At 39.9% G+C, this 24,799-nt stretch overlaps 1 protein-coding gene across 4 annotated transcripts in view; it reads right to left on the minus strand.

Moving 5' to 3' along the window:
- Positions 1-1,436: 1,436 nt before the first annotated feature.
- sdk2a (sidekick cell adhesion molecule 2a) overlaps positions 1,437-24,799 on the minus strand; it is a 172,904-nt gene continuing 149,541 nt past the window's right edge. Inside the window, exons 34-45 of one of the 4 annotated variants that reach the window (XM_039687348.2) lie at positions 24,327-24,383; positions 23,599-23,700; positions 23,336-23,451; positions 21,789-21,975; positions 19,450-19,587; positions 16,976-17,137; positions 16,748-16,873; positions 16,502-16,666; positions 16,265-16,405; positions 14,829-14,973; positions 10,934-11,063; positions 1,437-3,578 (exon numbers count right to left, since the gene is read on the minus strand). In XM_039687348.2, the coding sequence (XP_039543282.2) occupies positions 3,177-3,578; positions 10,934-11,063; positions 14,829-14,973; positions 16,265-16,405; positions 16,502-16,666; positions 16,748-16,873; positions 16,976-17,137; positions 19,450-19,587; positions 21,789-21,975; positions 23,336-23,451; positions 23,599-23,700; positions 24,327-24,383 (1,871 nt within the window). In that variant the 3' untranslated portion in view covers positions 1,437-3,176. Of the gene's footprint in view, positions 3,579-10,915; positions 11,064-14,828; positions 14,974-16,264; positions 16,406-16,501; positions 16,667-16,747; positions 16,874-16,975; positions 17,159-19,449; positions 19,588-21,788; positions 21,976-23,335; positions 23,452-23,598; positions 23,701-24,326; positions 24,384-24,799 lie in introns of all 4 variants that reach the window. The other 3 variants (XM_039687346.2, XM_039687345.2, XM_039687344.2) reach the window with 3 other exon arrangements.

Raw genomic sequence — 24,799 nt, forward strand, 5'->3', positions numbered from 1 at the left:
CACATTATCACTCACAATCATGGTCATAATTAGATTAACAGTGTGACAGACAGTAAATTGAGGAAGTCTTTTAGTGTCAATTAAAGTCATTTCCCCAGTTGGCTGTCGTCCCAGGATTCATTGATCCATCAACTGTGTGAGATGCAATGACTGCCCTTAACATTGTGTATGTGCGTTGATTTATTTTCATATATATAGAGAACGCATACTTTTAAGGATTATAGGTATGCTTATAGATGGGTTTTGTCTGTGTATAAGTCACACTGTAAGCTTGACCTCTCCTCCCTACTGGGTTATTATTTCTCATCTCTCTTGTGACATCTCCTCTCTTACCCCCCGATGTTCAGATCGATGCTTTCCGGCCTGGAATAAAGAGATTATCTCCAGGCGAACTCTCCCACGTCTAAGCTCAGTTTCTTGGGATGCTGAATGATTCAGCGCGCACTTACCCATTCTCATCTGGCCCAAATCTCCACTGTAGAGCAAGAGCTGAATGTCTCTCTTTCTTAAGGAACGAGCAGAGTCAAAGATGAGACTAAAATACACTAAAATACAGGCTTTCAGAAATGTACTGTTAAATAATTTATGGTACAATTTAAACAACTGTATGCTACTTGAATTATGATATGACATGGTATATGCATTTACATGAATCATCGCTAATAAATGTAAACAGGGCTCAGTGTCACTCAAATACAAAACTCCATCAGAATAGCATATGCTACTAAAATAATGTAGTAAACATCAGCTAAAAATATAAAATATAAAAAGTCAAAACACCATAATATACATGGGAGAAACCCATGTATATTATGGTGTGTTATATATATATATATATATATATATATATATCATCACACACACACATTCACTCATCCTAAATCAGTAAGCTTCAAACGTTTGGTGTTGTTAGATTTTGTAGACTCATCAGACCAGGCAACATTTTTCCAGTCTTCATCTGTTAAATTTTGGTGAACTCTTGTAAATTGTAGCCTTTTTCCTATTTGTAGTGGAGATGAGTGGTATCCGGTGGGGTCTTCTGCTGTTGTAGCCCATCCGCCTCAAGGTTGTGCGTGTTGTGGCTTCACAAATCCTTTGTTGCATACCTCGGTTGTAACGAGTGGTTATTTCAGTCAAAGTTGCTCTTCAATCAGCTTGAATCAGTCGGCCCATTCTCTCTTAGGTGAGTGTATATTAAAAAAGAGAAGATATTTTAAATTGTCATGATCTATATTACCTTATTACTGTATTTCTGATCTAATAAACAAAGCCTAAGCATGAGAGACTTTAAAAACATTTAAAAACCTTACCAACCCCAAACCTTTGAAGTATATGGCAACATTTTTACAATATATTTCCATTAAAATGAACATTTTATAGTGTGTGGTCAAAAATGTACTTTCGAAAAGCCAAAGCAAGATATTCAACAAAAACACTGAAAAATAGAGTACTTTATTTTAGATATGAACCATGCCTTGGTCCAATATAATTCATCAAGTTTTATACAGTGATAGTCACCTCACAGAGAACAAGACAGGAGATAATGTGAAGCATGATCATCGTAATTTTCAACTCCTTTAAAATAGTTTCCACATAAGACTGCTGTTGTTCTTCTTAAGTTAGAGTACAAAACCAATCGATTATAAATAAAGCATATCTGCTGACATACACGTAAGCATACTGTATGTGTACACAATGTCAAACTGTGAACCGTAAAAACACATTCTACAATATATTCAGAGAAATACATACAATTGTATTGTGATTTGAAAGAGCAGACAGCCTCAGAGCAACAGACCCCGAACGTGATGATATGTGTGACATTTGCTCTGCTCATTTGCTAAAGATGAGGTTTTAATGTGGACTACCTACAGAAGATGTTGACCCACTCAGTATCTTACAGATGTGGATGTGCACAGACATTTTGACGCGATCGCTTTTGTCCACACGAATGTCTTTTCTTTTCTTTTCAAAAACGTGCACTTTGAAACCCATTTTCAAATTTGCGATTTCAGGACCCCAAAACGCGGTTGTCAAGTTACGCATGAACAAGTTTCCCATTTTTAGTTGAAAACAGTGGTGTAAACAGCCCATAAGAAGAAAAAACTCCCTCAGAGACTGACAATTTCACAGTTGTTATATTTTGTGTAATGCAAATGCATGATTAATGCATGAATCTATTTTGAATTATTTGATTATATCTTGGGAATATGGTCTTTTTCCATGAAGTGACTCTGTTGTCAATTCGTTTTGCTAACATTCGCATTAAGTGAAATCTTTCTGCAATGTCCCTGTTACTGTAGCTAGTAGCAAATTATAGATGTGATCCTCAACAAACTATACAAAAAGTTTCACCCAATCCTACCCATAAATACTGCAGAATAAATTGGATTATTCACTGAGCCTCATTCCCATCCAAAATGTATCACAATTCGATGAAAATAATGAAACGATGGTGGCACCTCTTCCTTTGCAACATCTCCTTGGTTAGACATGCGCAATATAAGCAAAAAAGTAAATAAAAAATGTACTGTATAAATCATACAGAAATTCCATACTTTTCCCTTCTCAAAGTTTGTTGTCTAACAAGCAGAATGTTCTCCTTTTCAATAGGCCGACATTGCTACAAACTCACAGTTGCAATGTTTTCCCCTCAGAAATATTCTGTCATTGATTTCTGTCTGTGTGACTGACATCGAAGCGATATCACAAAAACAGAATTATAAAGATAAGCGCTTTGGAAATCGGCAGCATTATGTGAAATGCAGTTTGTTCTCATCACTTTAAAACATTTACACTGGGCTCCAACAGTCTGAGACCACTACTGTTGCCTTTTCTTCGCCCTTAAATATTTCAAAAATACTAAAACTTAAATGAACCTGTACAGAAAAAAAGTAAATTCCAGAAGGTCTCAGAATTTAGGGCGCCGCCATAGTGAAGGATGAAGTGAATATATTTTAAAATGTACAATCAACAAACCGATTTCCTTGAGAATGATTGTCTGTTTCAATAGTCTTGCACACACACACACATAAACCCACAATACACCAGCACACCCGGCCAAATAAAGCAGCTGTTGATGTCCGACACGGTTGCAGCAAAAAAAAAAAAAAAAAGACCAATAATACTGCAGGAGTCCCTCTCAGGCGTGTTGTCATTGGAATGAGAGTCTTGTATCAAACAAACGAAGAGAATCCTGTGGCCGGGACCTGGGCGGAGGTGCCCAGGCTGCTAGGGGGCCTGTACAGGGTGTGCTGGCTGTGGGTGTCAGAGGACAGCAGTGATGGGGTGGGAGTCCGGCTCCCCTTGGGTCTGAACAGGGTGCCCTGGCCCTGGGGCTGCGGGGAGGGATTGCTGTGGGGTAGCAGAGGTGGTAACGGTGGCAGCGGAGGCGGGTGGGGTCGGGACTCCTGTTCCGCCACCGAGTCGGGCTGGGCGTAGCCGTACGCCGGAGGCCGAGAGACGCCCTTCTGTTGTCGGCGCCAGGAATTATAGTAGGTAGGGTCACTGATGTAGTGGTTGACGAAGGAGTGGGTCTTCTGCCGGTTTGGATCCAACTCGTACTCGCTGTCGCTGCCCTGTAATTGAATAAGAAAGAAATATTCTGTTATACATTACCTTCACTTTTTGTAATAGCCTGTACTTGAACTGTGCATTGTGGCACTTTTTTAATTTGGATAAAAGCCAAAGTTGCATTAAATTGATCAAGAGTGACAGTAAAGACATTTATAGTACACCTTTCATTTCGTTCGGAACCTGCTACTTCTCGTCGAAGGAGTTTGCAACGAATTGGGATCAGGCTAGGGAGACCAATTGCCTCCGAGTGAACTAAAAACGAGCCGATGAACATTGGCATGTAGGACTTGCATTCTGCGCCCCGCCTGCCAGTGCGGGTATAAAGTGGTATCGAGCGCACACACATATGCTTTTTGCTTCGGAGCCGACCGATTGTGTGCTCTGAGTGAATGAGACAACGAGTCTCTGTTTTCCGAGACCTCTCTCTGTTGGTGTGATGGCGCTTTGCTAGATTCTATACCCTCCGTGTTGAGCTTGTTTCCTCCCGTGTACTCGCTACGGCCAGTAGCATGAGGAATTAGGTCATGTCGGCTTGCTACGCCATTCCCGCCCCATGGGCCGGATACGTGCGTCTTTCTGCTCCGTTGGTTGCCCAACATACGGTTACCCTAGTGAGTTCCTCCATCACCAGGTGAGGCGGTTCGCCCGGCGCCAGGTCTATGGACTATGTGCACGTTAGCATATGCTACTTCCGGCTGCGAAACCGGAAGGGGGTGTCTAGTTTCCGGTAGCCTGATGGACGATGTATATTTCTCCAGATGTCTTGAACATTTGCCGAATTATTACAGTTGATTATATACATCGACTGGCTAATGATTTTTCTCCAGCTCCCCAGAGCAAGAGAGAATGGGTTTAAATATTACATCTCTCAGTATTTGCATAATTTTGAAGGGAACGTTAAGTCACAACAACATCCATGCTCAGACTGATCTCATGAAATTGCGTAGCCTATGTATGACACTTATCACGTATTTTTGGCATGCTATCAACACGCATAATCTCTTTTCAGCGTGTTTATGAATGCCGTTGACTTAACGTTATTACTGTATATATATTCATATATATATATATATATATATATATTGGATATGACCTACCTCAACCCCGTCCCTAAACCTACCCATCACTCCTACCATCCTAGGAAGAAATATCGCTCCCCAGATGTAGATCTACATTTTGTTTTGTTTCGCTCGGACATTTGACAGCGTGTACATACGGTACATACACGTGGAATCACTCGGACATTAATGTTGCCATGCTACGTGCTCAAGCTATGCTATTTGGTAACTGTTATGTTATCTCTCTATACATTATAAAAGTCGAAATCATGCGTTAGAAAGTGCATTTTCCAGAACAGTTTGTGTTAGCCATTGTTTTGTTTATGATGTTCGGAGGCTATATGTTGTTGACAACCACTAATGTCATTATATAGATCAGTGTTGACAACCACTATACATAAGTCATACAGGGAGTAAAGGTATCCGACGTTGGTTCGTTCGTTATCAAGTTAAGCTGTTTTCACACATATTTCTAAACAGGTCTCCCTTGCAAAATAGGATCTAACCCCAGGGGCTTCTCCTGGTTAAAGGGTATAATATAATAAATAATTAGTAGCCTAAAAACTTCCTTCTAGTTGTCATGGATGCGCAACGCTCCACTCGGTAAAGCGACTGCTTGGGTGCGGTGACAAAAAGCAGATTTAAATATCGTTTACTTTTCACAATGCAGCAGCGCCTGGCTCCACCCAAATATGTGTGAAAACTGTGTTGATTGACTTGACAATGAACAAACGAACATAGTTTTAGACAAATATATTTAGATAGCTAAGCTTTAGATAGCCGGTCCACTGATGTAAACAACGGCAACCGGAACCGAAGTACTCAACATCCGCCCTCAAGCCGGAAGTTAGCATTTTTCTCGTGCACAGAGTCAATTACCTCTCGTAGAGTTGTTATTAGACTGCGTGGCCTTACAGTGGTCCCTAAGGTAACCCATTTCTTCCACGTTCCAGCTACCCCCCGGGTTAGCTCCATGTCTTTCCCTCAAGAGACCTGTTCTGTCGTCCCTGCTGAGTACGCTCCCACCCCTTGGGCTGGGACTACCTCAGGGACTGCCACGTGCTTCACTACCCCACGGGTTGGTACATGTGCCTCCCTTCGGGTAGGCAGGGGCTCCGCAGTGTTCCCTCAGACGGGTTGGGTACGCTTCCCCAGTGTTATCCAAATCTACTGAGCGGGTCTTGCGAAACAGCAGTGTGATTCTTCCTATTTACCTCCTGCAGTAAAGATAACTAAGAAACTGCTTTGGCGTGAAGCTAAGCTGGGTGCTGGAAGGGGCCAGCACAATGGCGTTTTATTAGGGATCCCAATTCCGATGAGACGTAGGAGTTCCCGAATGAAAGGGAACATCTCGGTTACGTATGGTAACCCTCGTTCCCTGAGGAGGGAACCGAGACATCCCGTCGCCATGCTTGCTGTACCTTCGCGGAGGACTGAACACCGTCCGGCTCCTCAGCGTAAAGCATGTGTGTGCGCGCGCGCTTCCGATTTATACCCATACTGGCTTGCGGGGCGCGGATTGCAAGTCCTGCATGCCAATGTTCATCGGCTCATTTTAGTTCACTCGAAGGCAGTTGGTCTTCCTATCGTGATCCCAATTCGTTGGAAACTCCTCCGACAAGACGTCTCCGTTCCCTCCTCAGGGAACGAGGTTTCCCATATGTAACTGAGATGTTTTCAACATTTATAATGATGCATGCATGCATTACACACAGGGGCGTAATTTGCGGGTGGGACATGTCCCCACCACTTTTTGCCAGGGTCAATATTGTCCCCACCACTTTTAAAAGCTCTCGCGGCACGGATCTAACAGTAGAAATAAATAAAACATCTCCAACTGACAGACCATTAATTTAGTTCGTTTGTAAAATAAAAGAAGCGATCTAGCCCTGAAATACGTTATTTTTTAAATCAAGTGATCAAAGTGATCTTTGCCGCTTGCGATCGGTAGCGCGGTTACAGTGTATCTCGTGGCTCACGCACAGTCTTCACATCTTCACATGCGCGCTTCAATCCGTTTCGGAGACTATTTGTTCGTTCCGGTGCAGAGCATGTGAGCGGAGTGGAGCGCGAGCGGGCGGATCTTGGACAGAGCGCAAAGGGGCATTTTTTAAAAGGACTGAGCGTCGCCCTATTTCCCGCTCCAATTTCGCTCCGCTCACACCACGAGTCTGACTCCATTTCTTTTCCCCGCCTGGCTAAAGAAGCTCGCATTTTGTTCAGCATCCCAAGCGAGTCTGCAAGGGCAGAGACGGTTTTCTCCGCAACCACCGCATGAGTCTGAAGCCTCAGACATTGTCCAAACTTGTGTTCTTGAAGGTGAACTCAAAAGAACTGTAGATAAGGAAAGTAATTCATTTTCTTTCTTTCTTTCTTTTTTTTAAGTTTAATTTATATATAATTAGGCCCATTGATTCGTTTGATTTTACAGCATTTTTTTGTACAATTGATATAAGCATAATTTTATTTTATTTGTGAGCGCTGTGCAAACGTTTAGTTATCAAAATGTTGGCCTAATAGTTCATTTAATTTTTTAAATTTACTTTTAAAATGTTTATGTAGGCCTTTATTTTATTTTTTACATTTTTGTTTATACACTTATTTTTTTATCTTTATTTATATTATTAGGCCCATTTATTCGTTTAATTGTACAGCAGTTTGTGTGTACAATGGATATAAGCCCATTTAAATTTTAATCGTGTGTGTTCTGCAAAAAATCAGTTATCAAAATTCTGGCTTAATAGTTAATTTACTTTTAAAACTTTTATGGATATTTTTGTTTTTATAATTTTTATTCATATTATTAGGTCAATTTATTCGTTTAATTTTACAGGACTTTCTGTATAAGCTATTCCACTGGACATGTTTTAAAGTCGGATTTATGTTTTTATTCACGTGTCACGTGATTCATTTATTTATACACATGTCCCACCCACTTTTTAAAACAAAGTTACGCCACTGATTACACATGCATTACAATTTGCCCATTGGGGATTAAAAAGGATCAATCTGTCTGTCTGTCTATCTGACAACGAAGACTGGAGTAATGTTGCTGAAAATTCAGTTTCACCATCATAGGAATAAATTACATTTTGAAAATGTGTTAAACAGAAAACAGTTATTTGGAATGATAATAATATTTCACAATATTACTGTTTTTGCTGTATTGATCAAAATAATAAATGAAGAGTTCAGATGCAAAAGCCTCTAAATGCCATTTGAAATTTTCTTCTAAAATGACCATTTTTATCAAGCTTGTATATTTAAGTTCAGTAATTTCACTTAAATGACAATTAATAGGTAATCTTCATTGCCATTGAAGTGAAATTACTGAACTTAAATATACAAGCTTGATAAAAATGATCATTCTAGAAGAAAACTTCAAATGGCACTTAGAGGCTTTTGCATCTGAACTCTTCAAATGTAGCCTTGGTGAGCAAAATTATGATCTCAAAAATGAATTTATTTACAAAGTAAGTGTTTAAAGATGAATAAAACAACATAATGTAACTCCTTTTAAATGAAGGAATAATTTACCCAAACTGACAATTGTCATTTTTACTGTTACTTTTATACTTTTATATGAAACACAAAAGGATATTGAGATGAGATTTTTAATGAGAGGGAGATGAGCAACTACTCTACAGATTCCTACCATCAGCACTGCTCTACTAGACTACTAGACAAACTACAGCCTCACCCAAAACTCGGAGGAGCAGTGATCTTATATGAAAACATAAGCGCCTCCTGAAAGGGCAAAAAACATTATTTACAAACCTCACAAAAGACAAATCAAAATCATAATGAGTAACGATGACAGATGGTTCTCAGAAATGCTCTACTCAAACTGTAGCTGTCAGAGAGGGACTGAATTAAAACCCACATCGCTTGTTTACCATGACATTATGCTAAAGTGTGGCATGGTGGGAGGGTTTTCTTTGAAAGAGGAATGTTATTATAGTTTGGGTACCCGACAAACAGGCAAAAAAGCTCCCAGTGGGATTGTGGGAGGAAAGACAAATGCTCAAAACAAAGAGGAGTGCCCCCTACTTTCTCACAGCTTGGGACAAATGATTCACTAATCCCCATGACACTTTAAGCCCTACTTTCATAGTTACTGTATCAAATACTGCAAACATGAAAATTTCAGACATCAGAAACATTTTAAGACATTTTCCCTTCCTTTCCAGGCAATGCATAGAAATGAAACCAGCTGGTCTGGAATGAGATGAGCAGTTTGTAAAAGAAAGGTCATTCTTATCATCATTCATTTAATGTGTTTGCAGAAATAATGGTTCTGCTTAAATAAATGACATTTTGAAGGCCCATAGGAACATGTTCTCCTTTTCATTGCTTTTTTTAAGAGATTTAAAAAAGTTATCTGCTTTGGTTTCTTTTAAGTACCAACTTTATCTTTTCTAAAATTCAGACAAAGAATTGGTGATGTACAGTAAAAGGAGTGATATCTCTAGAGGAGACAGGTGAGATTACTAGGTTGTTGTTTTTTTTGGGTCAGGAATAGCTTAGGCAGAAGACTTAAAGGATTAGTTCACTTTAAAATTAAAATTACCCATGATTTACTGACCCTCAAGCCATCCTAGGTGGATCAGAGTTATATAAAAAAAGTATTATGTCTCTTCCAAGTTTTATAATGGCAGTGGATTGCAACCAACAGATTGAAGCTTAAAAGTGTGCATCCATCCATTGTAAAAGGAACTCCAAACACGTCACAAGGTAAAATTCTAGCTTCCGGCTAAATGAACATACGCAGTTTACTTGCCCCTAATTCGCAACTTACGAAACGTATGACGTCAGAAGTAGCGTAGTCATGATCATGGCGTAGCATAAATATCATCAGTACATTGCATTATTCGCATAAGTTATGCTTTAGACTTAAGTGGAATCCGTATGTTGGTTTGGCCGGAAGCTAGTTATTTAACTTTAGAAAGTTTTAAATATGAATATTTTTCTTACGCAAAAAGTATGGCTTCACTTCAGAAGGCCTTTATTAACCCCCCGGTGCCGCGTGAAGTTCGATTATGATGGATTGATGCAAGTTTTTGAACTTCGTTCTGTTGGTTGCAATCCACTGCCATTTTAAAGCTTGGAAGAGCCAGGATATTTTTTAATATAACTCCGAATGTATTCGTCTGAAAGAAGAAAATCATAAACACCTAGGATAAACACCAAATTTTTATTTGAAAGTGAACTACTCCTTTAAAGGTCCCCTGATGTGAAATTTTCACTTTCTGAGGTTTTTTAACATTAATATGAGTTCCCCTAGCCTGTATATATGGTCCCCTGGAGGCTAGAAATTTAAATCGGTGTAAACCGAGCTGGAAACTGCGTAGCAATGATAAGATCTTTATTCTCAACTGTCATCTGCTTGCTCAATGCTCATCACGGCAACATTTTATGTGACGGGAATAGATCTAAATACTTTAAAAACTTCACATGATTCGTTAATCTCGATAGCTGTAATATAGTAAAAACGTATAAAAATATTCGAGAGAGTTTCATATGTAATATGTAGCTATTTCATATGCAAGCATGTCAGACCAATCACAGCAGTGGGCGGTTACACTGTCTGAATCCCACAGCAGACACGCCCCTTCAAACAGAGCGTTCAAATCAGAGGCTAAAATCAGGCTAGGAAAAATGCCTTTTATTTATAAATTATAGCTATTTTTGATCTAGAAAGACATACTAACATTATAAGGGCAACCCAGGAAACATAAAATAATGAAACAACCCAATGTCAGGGGACCTTTAAGCAATCATCTCCATTTGCTCTCCATTTAATCTCATTGCTGTCTTAGAAAAACAATCCAGATGTTAAAAAGACCCCTTCTGTGTTTTTTTTCTTTCCCATGGGGGATGGTCTGTAGTGTTTTGTGTGTTCAATACTTCATTTACAATGTTAAATGACATCCACAAGCCTGCCGACAAAAGAAAACATGTGAATGATAAGCAATACAGTCGAGTGAATCGCTGTGTATATTTAGGAGTGAAATGGGTATTCAGTGAGAAAGATGCAATTAATTGAATTGGAAACAGTGGGCATTTTTATACCAGACTGAAGTCAGGCGGTTAGGGGGAGGGGTTGACAAATAAGAGGGATTTGTGTTGTCAGCCGAAACAGAAAGTCATTTCAAAGACAGAGCAAGTTATTTGACTTTTTTTTGTATAGGAATAACATGCGATATGATCAGCAACATGGTCCATTTTGATTCCAGAAAACAGATTATTATAAAAAAAAAATATATAAACAAATTATTTGCCTTTTGGGGGTGAATCACCTGTGAATCAGACAGTTCTGAGGGCTTCTCGGTCAGGCTGCTGCTCTCAGCTGGGACCAAGTCATTGTACTTGATGCTGACATCTTCATCAGAGTAGTGCAGGCTGCCGGGACTGGGTCGCGGTGGAGATCTGGAGGACCAACACAGAGAAATCAATGACTAATTCACTGATGAAATGAAATCTCTGATGTTAAAGGGATAGTTGATAGATAAATGAAAATGCTGTCATCATTGGGTGAACTATCCCTTTAAGTTAAAATAGGTCTTTCACAATATTACAATACAGGATTATCATGGACTATTACATCAAAATCATTTTTATACTGTGTTTTAACAAAAATATAAATATGAAATTTCAAGTGTACGAATGCGGAAACAGTACCAAATTGTGCAAAAAGAACATTTTTTTCAACTACACGTCCTCCAGTAGATATTTTTTTTTTACCAAATCCAAAAAACGTCCACATTGGTGAGCAAACATTTTTGTGCAGGTAGAGTAAATTTTGTGGTGCAGTAGTAGCTACACACTGTATTGTCACCTTCTTTTTCATCTTTTTTTCTATATTATGATGGGTGGCAACCAGCATTAAGGTGCAATACCATGTTAGATGAGTCAATACGATTGCTACTGGTTGCTAGGTAATTTACAATATGATCATATGTGTATTAACACAATATCATATTATTTTTTGTTTTTAAATATAACGGTTTTAAATCTAGACATTTCATCCTGTTCATCACACCAACTTACTGCATGGTTTCAAACTACTTGGAATTTAGTGCACAAATCATATGGGTCACCTTTCTGATACTTTCATGGTGCTCTCTTTGAAGTAGACTGTAAATAATCACTTTAATGTGGGCTAGACATCACAAGGAACTCATAAAGACCCAATGAAGCAGCAGCATCATGGATCAAAGCTGATTTTGATTGGATGAGTACACTCATCACAGCCTATGTAGTCCAGGTGAAACAACCGATGATGAGACTTCTGAAGGGAAAGGGACAGGGAATCACCCACTCATTGGATGCTACTGTGGACGAACTGTTAAAAGGGGTTGTGCTCATTAAAAAGGAAGGTAGAAGGATCGCCGCATAGCAGGATGGGTTTACTTGATTTGCCATAATGAGGTCTGATATGCTCAAAGCCAAGGTCACTGGAGACATTAGCTTTTGAACTGAGGCTGCTAAGCTTCCCTTTACTTCAGTTGGCTTATAAATCAAGCTGAAATAACCCACACAGGGAAAAACTTTAAAGAACCACACGGGGAACTAATGAGCAAAAAGAATATCTGATAGGCAAAAGGGTTTGTGAAAAACATGGCATCCACTAGCAGATGGCATCAATGGCAAAACCTATGCCACTTTGTTCAACCAGAAAATGAACAAGAGGACCATGCGCGAGCTGTATACTAATGGAAAGCCTTGGTGGTGGAAGGGTTGTCCCGACAAACATCGGGCCTCTGGGAATAAAGCAAGAGACCTAGGGGGGAGGGGAGGGTTATGACATTGCATCTGTTTAAAATTCACAGGAGGCTGAGGTTTGAGAAAGGTTGAAGCAGAGAGGCGGAGCCACTTCAAACAGCCCCCAACACCCCTCAGAAGCCAGAAAGGGGCTTCAATTATTCACGAGCGCCGAGGTCGTCCATTCTTCTTATCCGTCCTAATCTCTCGCCTCTATCTCTTCCGTCACATACCAAACCCTTTCCTTTTCTACCTCTATCAAAGATATCTCTCGTGGCTCAATCTTGATGCGAGCTCATTAGCAGGGCTGCATCCAAAGTGGAAGTTCTTCACTGCACTCTTTGATCCCAAATCTGGGCCTCTGCAACTGGGCAGAGGACCAGCACAAACCCCCTAGCACATTCCAGTATAATGGGCGCAGGGAGGCTTCTCTAATTACCACCACAGGAAGCTTGAAGCAGACCCATCCCTTCATCCAATCACCTTAAGTAGCCTTCAAGCTCCTTCGTGAAGAAACTACCTTAGAAAACCATTTTTCACCATTATTGTACACTGTTCATGCAAATATGTTCAAATCTAAAGTGTCTGCAGAAGTCCTGAAGCAGGACGTGAACTACAGAATGGTTTGAGGGAGGTCTCACCCCGACAATTAAAGGGTTAGTTCACCCAAAAATGAAAATTAAGTCATTAATTACTCACCCCCATGCTGTGCCAACCCCGTAAGACCTTCGTTCGTCTTCGGAACACAAATGAAGATATTTTTGATTAAATTTGAGAGCTGTATAACTACCACATTGGCTCCTAAGGGACTGGCTCTTGACGGCCCAGAAAGTCAATGAAGAAAATGTTTAAATATCCCAAGTGACTACAGTGGCTCAACTATATGTTTATCAAGCGACAAGAATACTTTTTGTGCGAAAAAACAAACAAAAATAACGAGTTTATTCGACTATTCCTTTTCTTCCTTGTAGGCCAGAAACGAGACTTCCTTAGATTTCCATGACGCATGCGCGAGAATTGCGATCTCCTTACACTACTGATCAGTTCAGTTCTCGCGCATGCGTCGTGGAAATCTAAGGAAGTCTCGTTTCTGGTATACAAGGAAGAAAAGGAATAGTCGAATAAACTCGTTATTTTTGTTTGTTTTTTCGCACAAAAAGTATTCTCGTCGCTTGATAAACATATAGTTGAGCCACGGTAGTCACTTAGGATATTTAAACATTTTCTTCATTGACTTTCTGGGCCGTCAAGAGCCAGTCCCTTAGGAGCCAATGTGGTAGTTATACAGCTCTCAAATTTAATCAAAAATATCTTTATTTGTGTTCCGAAGACGAACGAAGGTCTTACGGGGTTGGTACAGCATGGGGGTGAGTAATTAATGACTTAATTTTCATTTTTGGGTGAACTAACCCTTTAAGGCTTGAACAATGTTTGACAAGGTATGTGAAAATATGCAATCTGGTCACATTCGCCCAATGAGCTAATTATAGCAACAGTAGACGCTCAAGATTTTCGAATACATCGGTTATTTAATTTCTCTTTCTGCAAGCGTCACACTGTGCAGCTCCACCCACCATGAAATCTCATTGGTCCAAAATCGTGGTCCACCTAATTGCAAACTAAACACCAAATATGCTCTTAATGGCTTGCAGTGTGTAAACATGTTGGATCGCAACTGTTTATCTGTATCAGACAGTAAAGACAAAACCTACATGCTGTAATTAATAATCAATTTATTGTAGATAATAAAGACTTATAATAAGGTGCAAGAAGTGACAAAAGATATTTTGGGTTGCCTATGGCAAGCCTCGAAAAACAAAACAAAAAAACTGTCCAGAAAATGATCTATAAACTGTACCCCCTAAATGGCATTGAATAACGTACTTGAGCAACTGAGCAACTGGGGACACGGTTTGACCATCATGAATCTCATCGCTGATCTCAGCGCAAGAGCATGTGACGAAAGATGCTTTGTTGAAGCAGCTTACATAAATAGTACTTCTCTACAGAATGCGCTTTGAATGTCAATAAGACACAAATGAGGGAGGTCCGAGAGGTCCAACTTCCACAGTCTGGTGTGTTCTTTCAGCTGACAGATTGCAGTTGGAAATTTGAAAAGAGCGACTGTCATTAAAATCCATGCCAACTCAATCCATTTAATGGATGCCTGAAGCAGAATTTAAATCAACGGCTCGGCCAAAGCTCTGTGTGTGGACAGAATACATTCCTCTCTGGCTCTTTGTTTGTAGCAATTTGGGAATTAAAGTCAAATCCTGAACAGCATACTGGCAAGAAAATGTCCAGAAAAAACATCACATTAGCACTATTTCAATATATATTCAGTTAGAAGAGCTGCAGGCTCTCTGTGATGTGATATCACTGTGTATTTATATAATGGATGGGAATCATGTTTCATGCATATATACTAACCGGGTGTAGATTCCATTCTTACGGCAGAAGGAATTTTTGACGGAGAGTCGACGGTTGTTGAGCTCCAGGGCAGGGAAGCGTCCTTCATCCAGCCGCACCATCTCTCCATGGGATAGGGGCAGAGATGTGCAGTTCGAGTGTGCACCTACAGACAGAATATATCAAGACAATCTATGAGGATCATGACCACTGTGGTGGCGGCAATCAAATCACATCTAGCCATCCTAAATTCAACCCACCATATAACGACACATAGATAGAAAACCTCACCGTATTTTTATGCAAATACATATCTCACTTGATCCAACAACTTTTTGGGCCTACCAGCTTAGATCTCGAACGGCTACTCTCTAGTGGAATGGCTCTGGGTTTGGCCTTGTTGTGTACTTGACCATGGCATCTAGGCAAGTCAAATCTCACTAGGTCATCCAGCACACATCTACGTAAGTCAGAAGATCTCAAAGGCTCAGAGTCTAACTGAAGTGTGATTTCATGGAGGCGAGTGAGCAGTGACCTCTCCGCCAGATGGACAGCGTGATCTCCCACCTTGCAGAACTTCTGGCCTCACTGGATTTCAGCTAAACAAACCGGCACCAATAGATCAGCACCGAACGGGGCCAGGCGGGTTGGGGAGTATCTTGAGAGAAGCCCTTTGTGTCCTACACAAACACTTCCCTTGTGCTATTCACACATCCACAACCCTGTTGACTGACCCTGGCACATCACTAAACGCTGACTGAGCTCAGCGGCAGCCATGTGAGAATCCCTACCACTCTCAAAGATCAGCACGCAACTTGACCTCCCCAGATCTCTAAACAGAAAGATGCAACATGGATGGAGCCCAGAGTCAGTAACCACCTCATGCAAATTCCACACAAAACTATAAAGGACTTTCTTGATCTGACAAGTTCTAATCTAACTGGTTGGCTTTATGCAACTTCTAGGAAAAAATGCACTAATAAAGAGTTAGTTCAACACCGTCACCCCTAGTTGCCACAGCTTTAAGGGTTTGTGGTCCAGCCTGCAACTGGCAAAACCAGTGCGTTTTAATTGGAACTCAAGAATAGTGAGAAAAGACTTGATGGTCCCTTTCTTTCCCAAGCTTAGAGAAAATATGAGATGATGAGTGTAACTTTGCTTGAGCCAGCAGACCGCCTCCCTCCGAGGCAGCAAAATGAGTCAGCAATCATTTTGATAGTAATGACCTCAACCAAATGAAGCAAACACACACTGCTATTGATTCTTTGTGCATCTCTCAAGTGGAAAATCACTTTTTCCCAGAGCACGATGGCGACACCCACCAGTGATGGGAAAATAAAGCTTATATTGAGTCCAATTCACTTTAGTCACGTGCGTCAGCGAAAAGAGACAGGACAATTAGGGTAAGTGAGAGAGATTATGGATCTATTCGGAGTGTTTTTGGCTCATCAACCCACCTGAGTCTGTTTTCTTGGTGTATTTTTTGCTCTGGCCTCGTATGATGAGGATGAAGATAAGCAGAAGGATGAAAATGAGGCCCACGAGAGCAATAACCACCAGAAACCACCATTCCTCATAAAAGGGGGAGACCTTTTGGGCTGGTAAAAAAAGAGAAAAGAAGCAGAAAAATGGGTTTCCACAATGAAACACAAAACCGTTCAGGCTTCCAGGCATGCTTGTACAAGTTGACTCACCTGATATTGAAGGAGAAGGAGCGCTTGGAGAACCGTAGCCATAGTCATTCACCGCGATGACACGGAAGTCATAGGTGACCCCTTCCCTGAGAGTATCCAGGTTAAGAGTGTACGATGTTACCTCTTTAGGGATGTCTTTGATTAGAATATCCCACAGTCCTTCATCTGTGTGGTCAGATGTCATTATTCCCTCCGTAATGATCTCAAATGCTTTGTTTCTATACTATTTCTGTTTCTTCAACTCACCAGATGGTCTTGCCTCTATAACATAGCGTGAGATGGGAGCACGGCCAGGGTCACCATTGGACCAGTGGAGAGTGAGGGCCGAGCCGTAACGAGAGATAAACGGCTCTCCCGGAGGCCCCGGAGCACCTGTAGAACAAAATAGGACAATAAGATACTATGAAATGATACGCTTTAGATTGTATTGGTGTAACAAAATAGCAAATTGGGCTAAACTTGAGGCAATAAGACCTTCTCCAGGGCCAGTGGTGATGTTGGCCTCAACCTCTGGTCCATATGTAAGGGTTTTAGCACGGATGCGGAAGTTGTAGGTCACTCCGTCTGCCAGATCTTTGATTTTCATCCACAAGGGGGCGCCGCCCTTCACGTCCACTGTGACAATCTTACTGACACCTGAAGTGTGAGGAGAGGAGTCTGTAGAGGAAACACTCAAACTCTAGATACCATGCTAGAGTGAAACACTAACATTGACACGTACAAACACTAATTATTACACAGCTTGAAGTGTGGCACTGTATTGACAATTCTTTTTTTGTTTTTTACTTTCAAAAACATTAAAATATGCTTTTAATGGGAGTGTGCAGTAACAGAACATAAAATTACATATCATTTCTGGTCATATATTTTTTTTCCTATTGTTGGTTTTAAGAAAATTAATCATTTTTACCATGGGGGAAATCGCGGAGGGGTCAGGACCCCCCCTATCTGAAGGTTGTCCCCCCTAAAATATCATTTCAATATGTGTGTTGTAAATAAAATAATGATATATTATTAAAATAATTGTTTAAGAAATAAAAAATACGAATGCAAACAGGGCAACAACAACAAAAAAATGTTTTAAACATTTTAAAGTCCCCCCTCCCTTGTCTCACAGTGCTTTGGTCCACTGCCTCCGCCCCTTTTACCTCTTTACCGACACACACACATTCCGTTTTTAACACAGTATACCCCACCCCCTTTTTCTCGGTGTACACGTATCCTTGCAAGTACAATTTTGCCTGTATTATTGGTGTGCCCTTCAAAAATTGCTCTTGAAAATTATTTGTTTATTTTATGAAATTTTTGCCCCTAATTTTTACCTCTAAAATTAAGGTTTCAAAATGTTTCATTGGCTTACAGTATATTGATAAAATGTTCAGGATTCATCCATCTGACAGTCATGACTCGTCTTAAAGGGATAGTTCAACCAAGAATGAAAATTATGTCAGTAATAACTCACTCTCATGTTGTTTCAACCCCGTGAGACCTTCGTTCATCTTCAGAACATAAATTAAGATATTTTTGATGAAATCTGAGAGCTGGATCACTCCTCCATACTAGTCTATAGGCTTCTTGAGAGATTGAAACTTGCCGGCCTCGAAAAGTTATTAAAAACATCGTTAAAATAGTCCAAGTGACTACAGCGGCTCAATCTTCACTTTATCAAGCAACGAAAACACTTTTTGTGTGCAAAAACAAAAAAATAAAAAATATCTTAATTCGTGTTCCGAAGATGAACGAAAGTCTTACGGGGATGGAACAACATTAGGGTGAGTAAATGAAGAGTTCAGATGCAAAAGCCTCTAAATGCCATTTGAAATTTTCTTCTTTAATGATGATTTTAATCAAACTTGTATATTTAACTTCAGTGATTTCACTTAAATGGCAATGATAATTACCTATTAATTGTTATTTAAGTGATATTACTGAAATTAAATATACAAGTTTGATAAAAATCATCATTAAAGAAGAAAATTTCAAATGGCATTTAGAGGCTTTTGCATCTGAACTCTTCAAATACTGACAGAATTTTCGGGTGAACTATCCAAAACATTGTTTTTTTCCTTGTATACATGTGCATACTGACTTGTGGCTGGTCTTGTCTTCAGTTTATCCGTTCTGTGAGTCCTGTTCTGTTTAATCATTCATAGGCACCTTCATGTTGCACAGTGACTATACGTTATGAATACTATGCAAATTTATGCAGGAGTAACCAGATTTTCTGTATGCATAACATACCCGGTTGATCTTCTACATTTGCTAAAAGCAGGCAGCTACATTGTTCACAGTATTCCTGAACATGGCATGTGTTGATAATCGAGGGTGTAGCCGACAGAAAAAAAGATATGCTCTCAATGTCACTAAAAGGCAAGATCTCTCGGATCCAGCATTAAAACTGGCTAAAACTGAGCTTAAATAACACTTTGTTGCTTTGCAAGCACTGACTTTGCTTTCAGAGTTTTACACTTAAATGCACATATACGTGTGAACACTGCACGAGGTCATGCTCTAGGGGTTAAACTAACAGAGAAAGATGGGCTTTTTTCTTTGAAGCATATTCTTCAGATGCGGGCCCTTGGTAAACAGCGGCCCTGCACATCTGGTTCCCCCCCGAAGGCTTGACCACTCTGGAGCCATTATGGGACCACAGTAATTCCCTCTCTGATCCCAATTATGGTGGAATCTGGCCAATGCACCACACTTCACAATTTTTAAACCATGCCTTGCTCAATAACAGGGCAAATGGAAGGAAACGTCACAGAGGAATGCCATTCATTAGACGCCAAAAGGAAACCTCATCTTGACCAGATTTGGAGAGCAAATTTCAGACATTTGTAAGTTTAAAAAAGCATGACAGGCCTAAAATGGTGTAAATCAGCTGTTGACGGAAAGCCACCTCAATAATTTGCTCAGCCAAAAGCTTTTAGTGTGGTGTAGCTTCTCACCATCCACAGGCGTGCAGGGCTCGTAGACCACGCGGTATCCCTCCACGATACCATTGGGCTGCTTGGGGTCACCCCAGGACATGTTGACTGAGGTAGTGGTGAGTTCACTAAAGTGAATAAAACTGGGAGCGCTTGGAGCTGTGGAGTAGAGGAGCTCTCATTAAACATCTAACACAGTTTCATGCATTATCATTGTTTGATTTCCATAGAGCTAGTCAGGGCCCAAAATGGATGCTTGCCAAAGTAAAATAAATGAAGTTAGCAACCAAAAACGGGTAAAAATGGAAATAAAACAGTTACTCGCAGTTAGTTGGTAACTTTATAAAGAACTGGAACATAAGTGGTTTAAATCGAATGATCTACTTAAAGGATTAGTTCACTTTTGAAAAAACTTTTGCTGATAATTTACTCACCCCCATGTCATCCAAGATGTCCATGTCTTTCTTTCCTCAGTCGAAAAGAAATTCAGGATTTTTCTCCTTCTAATGGACTTCCATGGGAACCAGGTCCAACCGAGGTCCAAACGACAGTTATAACAGTTACAGATGCAGCTTCAAATGTCTTTAAACGGCACCAGACGATGAATAAGGGTCTTATCATGCGAAACGATCGGTTATTTCAAAGCTTATTCCAAAAATGTAACTTTTCTAAGGACAAATGCTAGCCTTGCTCTATTCTGTGAGGCGCGTTTGCAACGTCACGTAATACGTAATTACGTTCAAAAGGTCACGGGCGACGTAGCCAGAAGTACAGAGTCAGAGTGTTTACAAGTTGAACGCATAGGTTGAACGTGCAAACTAACTCAAACGCCGTTTACAAAAAAGGAATTAAAAGGTAAAATAACGATGTCGGACGATTTTGATTCTGTTCTTTCGGCTACGTCGCCCGTGACCTTTTGAACGTAATTACGTATTACGTGACGTTGCAAACGCGCCTCACAATATATTACAAGGCTAGCATTTGTCCTTAGAAAAGTTACATTTTTGGAATAAGCTTTGAAATAACCGATCGTTTCGCATGATAAGACCCTTATTCATCGTCTGGTGTCGTTTAAAGACATTTGAAGCTGCATCTGTAACTGTTATAACTGTCGTTTGGACCTCGGTTGGAACTGGTTCCCATTGAAGTCCATTATAAGGAGAAAAATCCTGGAATGTTTTCATCAAAAACCTTAATTTCTTTTCGACTGAGGAAAGAAAGACATGGACATCTTGGATGACATGGGGGTGAGTACTTTATCACCAAAAGTTTTTTCAAAAGTGAACTAATCCTTTAAGTCTAAATCTGTTGCATGTCTAGAAAAAAAGCATATAACAGCTGTTAACTGAATTTTCTTGACCTTGAGCTACCGAAACGAAAGCAATGGAAACAAAAAACAATAAGTCAATGCAATTTCACACAAAAACTGAGATTAGCCTGTATATGGAAAGATATTTTTTTGTGGACACCATGATACAGAATCTCATTTTTTTCAGGATTCTTTGATAAATAGAAAATTCAAAAGAACAGTATTTATTTCAAATATAAATCTATTTCGATCTATTACAAATGTCCTTATAGTTATTTTTGATTAATTTAATGAATGCATCCTTTTTTTAACTGACATCATTATTTTTATTTTAAACTGCATTATTTATTATTTTTCCTATATTCACCCACTATTTGGCAGGGGTGTCCAAAGATATTCTTGATCCTGGAAACAGCTAGATTAAAAAAAAAAAAGAAAACTAAAAAACTACTTTTCAGCACATGTATATTAAGCACTCTTCTGCTGTTAAAGGTCAGGGTAATATTGCAGTAATTCAAAGAGTTAGTTTGCCCTCCGGAAGATTGGCACAGAAACTTGAGTTGGCTCATCTCCCAGTGTCTTAGTGTAAGCTGAGCCAAGATTCAGTCTCGCCTGTACTGGTCTCATTGTTACTTCCCCACTACACTGTCACAGTCTTAAAGGGAGCGGAAAAGGCTGAATTAACTTTTCTCAATCGCTTGGAACACTGTTCTTCTTAGGCTGACCTGCCAAAAACACTTCCTCAACATGTGGCCCATTTTCTCAAACCCAGTTCCCAGCTCCCGGTCCTAAATGAACTGCCACGAGCTTCCGTTTCAACAGACTACCCCCCAAGATTTACAGACAGCTCATCTCCTTCATAATCTTACACCACAGCCCTCATGCAATCCATATGATGTGATCCGTCCAATTGAAAATTAATAACCTTTCCAGCAGGGAACTTGGGGGAAACAGTGGGATCAAAGATCTAGAACATTCTCCCAAAGCGGGTTAAGCATGAAGGTCACTTCACTGGTTGATTGATGTATTATGCATTGAGTCCCCTGGTCACCTGCTTGCTGAGTGCGCCCTCTGGTGGGCAGCGAGCGCGGGCCGTCCCCTGCCGCGTTGAAGGCAGCCACGCTGATCATGTAGGTGGTGTAACCAGTCAAGTTCTTCAGCTTCACGCTCAGCTCCGGCAGGAAGAGAGTGCGGAGTCGCTCGGTCTCATTCTGCAGCTGAAACTCCCAGTAATAAATCTAGCAAGACAAACGTGCACAAATTAATAACTTCAGAATTCGTCAATCAGATGGGCTATTAAGCTTGATATTTTAGAGCAGCAGTCCTCAAACTTTTCAGACTAAGTCTGATCCAATCAGTCTATCAGGCTAAGGATCAATCAGTCACCTAGTTATTATTAATGAATAATGCAGGGTTATCTTAAGGACTATTCTGACCAAGAACGATAACTATAAAGGTAATGGTAATTAAATTAGCGTCCAAACCAATGGACAATAACATTGTTTATTAGAACCTCAAGCTTGTTTAAGAAGGGTGCATTCTGATGTCATTGTTTTTAATGTTAATTAGCTGGAAAATTTTATTTTATTCTCATAGAATTAGAACGATTATTCAAGCTTTATTGTTAGAATTATAAAGTTATTGTCCTTGGTGTGAATGGGCATTTAGAGCATCTAATTAGACCTATGCACTGTCTAGTACTTATTTAAATTGTAACAAGAAACAAATAATTTATAACTTTTGTATTTTCAAGCAGTTTTTTTTTTTAATTCACGGAACCCAATTGTCCAAAACAATATTTGAAGGTCATCCCTCACTCAAATGCCAACCCAATAAAATATTTTAGTATATATTAGTATAAAAATATAGTTGTTTCCCCTTATTTTCATGCTTGTTTTTTTCATAATTTAAATAATTTTAATTCATATTGAGGACTCCTTGGAAGTTGAAAATCACTGAAACCTTCATCTGAAAAAGATGCAATGTAGTTTTAAAACAATGGTGTTTGTGTGTATATATGTGTGTGTGTGTGTGTGTGTGTGTATGTATATAGTCACTATAGAGCAGTAGTCACACTATCAGTAATGTTAATGTACGTAAGAGCGGCCAAACCACAACTAAGTCATATCACAAAAGAACAATACAATTGGATTTCTTTTCCCATGCATTTTTTCTCCAGCAGATGAATGATAAAAACATAGACAGCCAATCAGAATCAGACCTTGAGCATTTAAAGTGGCAGCGACAACAAACTGCAGCGCATGCAGAGCCAACGCTTGGTGTGAACGCTTATATAGTTATTATCATTACAGTTATCATTCTTGTAGTGAACAGAACAGGCCTCAACAGTATATCGGCTTTGTCAGGTCACACTCGTCTTGGCTAAACCAATAACTCACACTATTGGTTTAGCCAATGTTGCGTTATTGACTATGTCATATCAAATAAGCAGTAATTTGTTTGCTTTTTCAAACTGAGGGACAATCCAGAATTATTTTCTGGATATTAACTTTTCACACCATAAGGGGGCACTAAAAGAACCACTGTTTTACTTTTGAGTTGATCTTTGAATTTCTGAAGCACACTGAAGTGTCGTACCTTATAGCCTTGAATATCCCCATTTTGGGCCTCCACTGGAGGAGGGTCCCATGTGACATCAAGCTGAGTGGCTGTTGAGGACTGGATAGCGACATTCTGAGGTGGAGCGGTGGGCACTGATGAGAGAGAGAGAGAGAGATGATCAAACCAGACTGACTGATTTATTAGACTCTATTCTGACTGACAGCACTACTGCATGTTTTATTAGACTGTGAAATCAATAATATTGACAGAGCATCAAGGAGGAATACGTGTGCCCTTACCCGCCTCCCCCACAAACACTTCCTGTGGCGAGCTGGTGGGCCCCTCCCCTACAGCGTTATACACGCTCAGTCGGATCTCGTAGCGCTTGTGTTTATTCAGATCTGAACAATGGGGGAAAAAAAGTGCACAGCCTATTCAATATTGCATGATAAAACCTTAAGTGGTGCTAAAACATAATGATCCCGTTCCAATGAAGTGAGAAGTTGTGAGGAAAAGCAAATGACAGTGTGGAGAGAAATGGGCACAGTGAGACGTGAGAAGAGAGACAAATGAGACTGGGCTCTCGTGTGAGCAAATAAACGAGGTGTGAGAAAGAGTCGCTACTGGAGTTCAGAGATTGAGTTAGGCAGGATGAGGGAGTGGATGACTGGAAAGCAGTGTTGGGGAGTAACTAACCAAAATGAATGATGCTGCAATTGAATTTAATAAGCATGTATGAAGTAATATTCACAAATAATACTATTTAGAATGAATATTAATAAGAAAATAAATATAATATTTTAAATGCTCAGACATGCTTTCGATCAATTTAATGCATCCTGACTAAATTAAAGAAAAAAAAAGAAAGAAAAAAGTTTTATAGCTTCATTGCCATTTTAGTGGTTTAGCTAACTGTTTATAGGATGGCTTGACTGCAATTAAACTACTTTTAGTAGCTTCTCCAACACTGATATAAATGAGGACGAGAAACACCGATGAAAGAGCGAGATCGAATCTCAGGACTTACTGTCCAGCTCGTATTGGGTAAGTGAGGATTCAGTCAGGTTCCTCACACTGTACGGGGCTGAGGACGGTTGAGTGGAGGGGAGAGGACGGCAGTGAGCAAGATCAAAGGTAAAGAGGGAGAGAGATAAAGAGAAAGTAAGAGAGAGGGAGGAAAAAAAGCTGGATTAGCGCATTAGCTCATGCTTGCAGAAAGACTGGCAGCTCTACAGACTTTGTGAGAGAAACAAACTGCTCAGAAAACAGTTAACACAGCCCTCATACATTGGATTTCATGCATGTTAATGACACGAGCCACTATAGAATGTTTAGTTACAGCGAAACACAAAACAGATGAGTTAGCATTTTGCTAAATTAGCTTATCTCTCCATACATGTGATTGTGGCGCAAGTACTTTTTGATTACTTTTTGTTTAATGCCACTATTGTTTTTATTAAAAGTTGTATGGACATTAACAAAGTAAAAAAAAGTATTGCG

This window comes from Pimephales promelas, chromosome 3, assembly GCF_988280905.1.
Source record: "Pimephales promelas chromosome 3, fPimPro1.hap1.1, whole genome shotgun sequence".
Taxonomy (NCBI): domain Eukaryota; kingdom Metazoa; phylum Chordata; class Actinopteri; order Cypriniformes; family Leuciscidae; genus Pimephales; species Pimephales promelas.